This window comes from Cyprinodon variegatus, unplaced genomic scaffold (genome assembly GCF_000732505.1).
Source record: "Cyprinodon variegatus isolate N-32 unplaced genomic scaffold, C_variegatus-1.0 Scaffold269, whole genome shotgun sequence".
Lineage (NCBI taxonomy): Eukaryota > Metazoa > Chordata > Actinopteri > Cyprinodontiformes > Cyprinodontidae > Cyprinodon > Cyprinodon variegatus.
Window position 1 is genome coordinate 935,376 of NW_015150722.1, and position 5,995 is coordinate 941,370.

The 5,995-nt window shown below is 39.2% G+C and overlaps 1 protein-coding gene across 1 annotated transcript in view; it reads right to left on the minus strand.

Moving 5' to 3' along the window:
• The window catches only part of LOC107089871 (zona pellucida-like domain-containing protein 1), a 27,423-nt gene that overhangs the window by 12,140 nt on the left and 9,288 nt on the right, over positions 1–5,995 (minus strand). The window contains exon 6 of the mRNA XM_015382892.1: positions 1,068–1,170. Coding sequence (XP_015238378.1) covers positions 1,068–1,170 — 103 coding nt within the window. The remainder of the gene's footprint in view (positions 1–1,067; positions 1,171–5,995) is intronic.

The window sequence follows — 5,995 nt, forward strand, 5'->3', positions numbered from 1 at the left end:
GATAGCAGCTCATTGGCTCATTGGGATCACATGCAACCTGGAGCCGGACGCTCCGGAGGGATTTACCGTATTTAATGGAGAAGCGGCGCAAGTGAAGTTAGACACTGTCGTTGGACAACATGCAGTAATTTATAAATTTTTAAATCAGGTCGGGTCCGGATTAGCCAGCAGGTGGGTCCGGATCTGGACCACGGTGCGCTAATCTGTGACCTTTTCTCAAAGCTTTAAACTATTATAGGATAAACACAACACAATATCTGGAACAGACATATTTTCTATAATCTTTGTTCTGTTGGCGGGGAAACTAGCAGAGGTGTCAAAAAGTATTAAAGTGTATTTCTCATGCAGAAGTATAAAACCTACTGTTTAAAAAGACTTTTGTAGAATTTAGAGGATCAACTTAAGGTTTTTACTCCAGTGGAAGTACCATTTTTAAAGGAAAAACTGTTAATGCCAGAAGCTTTTTTGCACTACCCTTTTCAAGAAATTTTTTTCTACAATTCTGGATGATAACTTCCTTAGGCTTCATTTTCTTAGTTTTATAACTAACGGTAATAGTGTCAAATTTACCTTTGAATCATCTTGAAAAATTATTTATTTTGGTCTGTGGTGAACAACAAGTCGGAGCGGCACCAAGTCCAACCACAGATAAATTAATTGTTTGGATGAAACTTATTATTTTGATGGTTTATATTTTTTTAAATACCAACAACCCATAATGAAAATTAACTTAAATGAAACCAAACTAACGAGACTATGTTTTTAAATATAAGTAGTAGAAAGGAGAGATAATTGCAAAAAATGTAAAGAGTAGAAGTAAAAAGTTATCTAAAGAGTAATTACACCAGTTAAGTATAGATAGCCAACATTTCTACCTAAGGAAGGAAACAAAGTATTTCTTCTTTTCTTATTTGTAAGAAACTGGAAACTAGACTAAATAAAAAGAATGTGTAGTTACAAATAAGCATTTGTGTTATAATCTATGTTATGTTTGCTTGAAAATAGGAGCAGGTTTGTTGCTAGTACAGACTCAGAGGAAATGACAGAGAACAAAGAGTAATCATTACCACTTCGAGTAATGATGGGCCCGGCGGTCAGAACAGCATTTCCTGAAGACTTGCTTGAATGTTTTCCTACTGAGACGTCTCTCTTTTTCCTGCTGCCACAAATCTACGACAAACAGCACAAACACAAAAAAAAAATCACTGATTTCATTTCATCAGCAGCACTAATTTTGATAAATATGCATATTGGGTTGAACAATTATGGCTCTTGGTGATGTGTAAAAATAATCTCTGGAGTGAATATGATTTCTGGAAGAACATGAGATTCATAAAACTAATCTGATGTGTTTTGTGTTATTTTTATGTAGAAACATTTAACAATACTTTACCACTAGAGGGGGCTGTTGAGAACTCAACAACGCCCCCAACCCGCCCCATAAGCACATAAACACACACATGTCAAACTATCCTTGTGGGGGCTTTTCATTGACTTCCATTAATTTCCCCCTCATTTCTATGGCCTAAACCTAACTTAAGCCTAACCCTAAACCTAAAGCTAATCTAAGGCTTATGCTTACCAACACATGACTAACCCTAAACTTAACCTAAACTCAATTCATACATCAGTCCTAAATTAACCTGCATCCCAGGAAGAGAACCTTTCCTAATAGGACCAGTCATTGGTCCCCAAGTATAGCTGTCAGTCCACAAAATGTAGCATATTCCTGGGAAATTTTACCCACCAGGTGGCCACACTCCCCGACCCTCTTTCCATCCATTTCTGTGTACTCGTATATTTGCAAAGGATAAATACAGGGCAAAAAAGCATCACAAGGAAGTTTATATTTCTGTTAACTCGGGCATATACTTTAGGATTTTTTTGCCCTTTTCGGGGCCGATTATCCAGTTGTGCAAGAATTTTTGGGAATCGGGCTGGTTTTCAGCCTCATCGTGCATCCTGCCGGGGGTAACCACTTCCCAATCAGGAACCGTAAGGTTGGAAGAAAATCAAACATGTTTGAAATTCAGTCGATCATCATGAGGTATTTGTATTTGTTCTTCTAGATTGACGAGTCTGACTAGCGCCATCTCTAGGCAGTGAGTCAGATGTGGTTTTTGGACGTAGAGTGTGAGCAAGTAGATCACATCAGAGTGTCTTGGGTTTGGCGGCATCTTGGATAGTGGTGGTGGTGGTGTTTACGTTCCTGTTGCCAGCATAGCCCTAAGAAGAATCCAGCCTTGGAGGATTTTGAGGAGATAAAGAACACCTGGAATTTCCTTTTTGGAGAAACCTGGGCCATTCGTCTCAAGCAAAAGTCCATTCTGAACCTGATTGAAGAGGTGAAGGCTTTATGACTGCTGAATGGGGGAAAGGACAAACGGATCGCAGTTTTGGAAGACTGAGGGGCCGACTTGGAACAGTACACCAGAATGAATGATGTGATCATCAGGGCCCTGTCTGGCTGGTGTCCACGGAGGAACAGGTGGCCTCCTTCCTCTTGCCAAAGGGAATAAATCTGGACTTTGACTCCACTGAAGCGTGCCACCTGCTCCAAAGACGAGGGAACAATGAAAGTACAGCGATTATCATGAGGTTCACTAACCGGAACCAAAAACCTGCTCTGCTGAAACAGGGCAGGATGCTAAAGGGGTCAGATGTGTTCATTAACGAGCACCTGACCAAGAAGAATGTCAACATTAATAGGAAGGTCCAGTTCCTGAGGAAGCAGAAGAAGATCCTGTCCATGTGGTCGCAAACTGTAAGGTCTTTTTCAAGCTAAACGGAACACTGGAGGAGGCCAAGGTTTTGGTCATTCAGGAAATCACTGAGCTGGATAAATACAACTCAAATCTTCAAGGAACATTTGGAGCACAGGTGATATTTCGCATGACTCACATTCACCATGTCACAAGTTACAGGATCTGTTTCTTCGTCACTTATGTACCAAACACTAACGCCTACAACTGTTACTGCAGATAATCTGGAAGTGAAAACATTGAGCTGCATGGATTATATAAGTCAGGACATGGAAGAGAACATGGATCCAGATAAAAACCTTTGCTGCTATTACACAGCTGATCAATTCAGCAGCACAGTTCAAGCAGATAATACGTTTTCTATCATCAACAGCAGAAATTTATATGCAAACTTCAACAGCATCATAGACTGTTTGAACCAGTTTAAACACCCGTTCCACATCATAGCCATCTCTGAAACATTGATCACTCATGAGAAAAAAGCTGATTATGAGAGGGGGTGTGTATGTTGACAATAACTTCAAGTAGAAAATAGTAGAAAACATGACCAGAGTGACTAAAGATGCAGTTGAAATATTTATGCAAAAGTAAAAAAATGTTGTTATTAGTTGTATACACAGAGCTCCTGGTTATAGTATTGAAATATTTAGAGAATAGTTTGAGCAAACATACAAGTTACATCATATATAATACATATTTGATATTGATCTACCTAACAAATAATCATAAACCTACTGAAGAGTTCATGAATATCATGTACAGTGGGAGCCTTTTTCCCAAAAGTAGGCTGCCATTGTCCGGCGCCCGGGTAGCAGTGTGGGTTAAGGGTTTTTGCTCAGAGACAGAAAAAGGTAAAAATTGTCAAAGTTATTACACTTTAGAAATCTGGGGACAGACACCATTTCACAAATTATAGGCCTGTTTCTCTACTTCCACAGTTTTCCAAAATTTTGGAGAAATTATTTATGGATAGATTAGATACATTCATTTATAAACATAAATTGCTTTCCGAAAGTCAGTAACTCACAAAGATCTACAACAATGGCCGTCATTGAATTCATAGAAGAAGTCACCAGTGCCTTAGATAATAAGAAATCTGCAGTTGGTGTAGTTATTGATCTCAAAAAAGCATTTGACTAAATAAATCACGAAATATTATTAAGAAATTGGAGAGTTATGACACCTGGGGAGTAGTACTACTCTGGATGAAAGGTATCTAAGCAACAGTCAGCAATTTGTGCAAATGGGTGACTGCCAGTTATCGTGTTGGACATTGTTTGTGGTGTCTCCCAGGGGTCAGTATTTGGGCCAAAATTATTTATCCCTTATATTAATAACAGCTGCAAAGTTTCTAGAATACCTAAATTTGTTTGCAGACGATGCTAACATGTTTTGTACAGGTGAACATTTAGATGAGCTTATGGCTGATATAAACCTTTAGTTATTTCGACTTAAGATATGGTTCGAGATTAACAAACAAACTATCATTGAATCTAAACACTCTAAGTGGATTTTGTCCTGATTCGTATATATATATATATATATATATATATATATATATATATATATATATAGTTATTAAATGCAATTAGAGGGAGAGGTGGTATGAGAAATAAGTTTTGGAGGACGGTTTGTTTCTATTTAGATCATGTTTCATCTTTCCCAGTCACCTAGCAGATTTCTCCCTTATGTGATGTCATCTCTCTGAACCCAGATACATTTTTTCGTGGGAGACAGGTTGTGGTGGTTTCCATTTACAAAGATCTTTGGTATTCAGTCGATAATCAGTCACCTCATGATGATGCCGAAATCTCATATATCTTGAGAATTCTGAATGGTAAGACTATAAGATGGTTAGAAGCCAAGTTAAAAGAAAATGTGGTTTCAGGTTGCTCTTAGTGGGATTTAATAAATGAGTTCCAACTTATATTATCAGATAAAATTGATCAGATCTGTTTGTAACATCGGTTAAGGAATTGAAGACAGGGTGTCATGTCACTTTCTGAATTTTCCATTGAATTTCATGCTCTAGCTGCTGCCTCAGGCTGGGACTCTTCTGCCCCTAAAAGTGGCATTCTTATACTTCTTAGAATTCAAATCTTTAAAGGATGAGCTAGCTACTCAGGGAGAACCAGAGACTTTAAGCAATTTAAGAACATAAGCCCCCTCTATAGAAAGCAGATCAAGGGAAGGGAGCCAAAGAAGCAGCCAGTAGCCAGAAACTTAAATTCACCCACACTGGTGACAACTTTTCAACCTGCGCCATTTTCATCCTCATTTGAACCAGAATACATGCATCCTGGTCGTACACACTGAAGAAATGCCAAAGATGTAGGGTTCCTATATTGGGAATTCTCTGAACACTATATTTCATCCTGTCCTGTTTGGCCAAAGGAGAGGTTCTGCCAGTAGAGACAGTAAAGAGTAGAACTGCCGCCTACCTCCTACTTCACTTCCCCTCTTTATTCTTCATGCATTCATCAAGTTCAACAATAATTCAGTGTATCATTGTTGAACTTGTATCACCGCTGAAATTAAACGGACTCCTGTACATATGGGTGCGTTCAATTTCAGCGGCTGCATCCTCCAAAGACCCAGTGTACCTTGGCCGGGTCCTTCGAGGTCTGTGAAAAAAAGGAGGCTGGAAGAGTTTAGCTATGGATTCACAAAGGTTCAGCCTTCTCCTACTTTTGCCGCCCTATGCTCTGTCACCTAGCAACCTCTACAGTTGACACACGAAGGAAAATGGATGCCAACCTTCTCTACTGCTCTGTGTGCTAATTACATTTCTGAGGAGCTTCAGCAGCAGTACCGCCATCACAGATATATGTTTTATAGTCCCCACACGGAAAGATATTGGACTCTGAGCTAAAACGTCAGCCAAACACTCACATATCTGACTCAATAACCATTTAAAAATAACTATTCATTAATTCAGAGGGAACTAAGCTGAGTGTTGGCCTAGTGGTTAGAGCAGTGCAATTGTGCTCTGAAAGGTTTGCAAGTAGCTGGTTTGATCCCCACAACCTCCACTCTGGGTCCCTGAGCAAGACCCTTAACCCCACACTGCTCCGTGGGTGCCGCACAATGGCAGCCCACTGCTCCCCAAGGGGATGGGTTGAATGCAGAGGTAAATGGATCAATAAAGTTCAAATATTATTATTATTATTATTAACTATTCATATACCTGGATTATATTAAACTGGACATCCAGTATTCACCACTGTTTGATG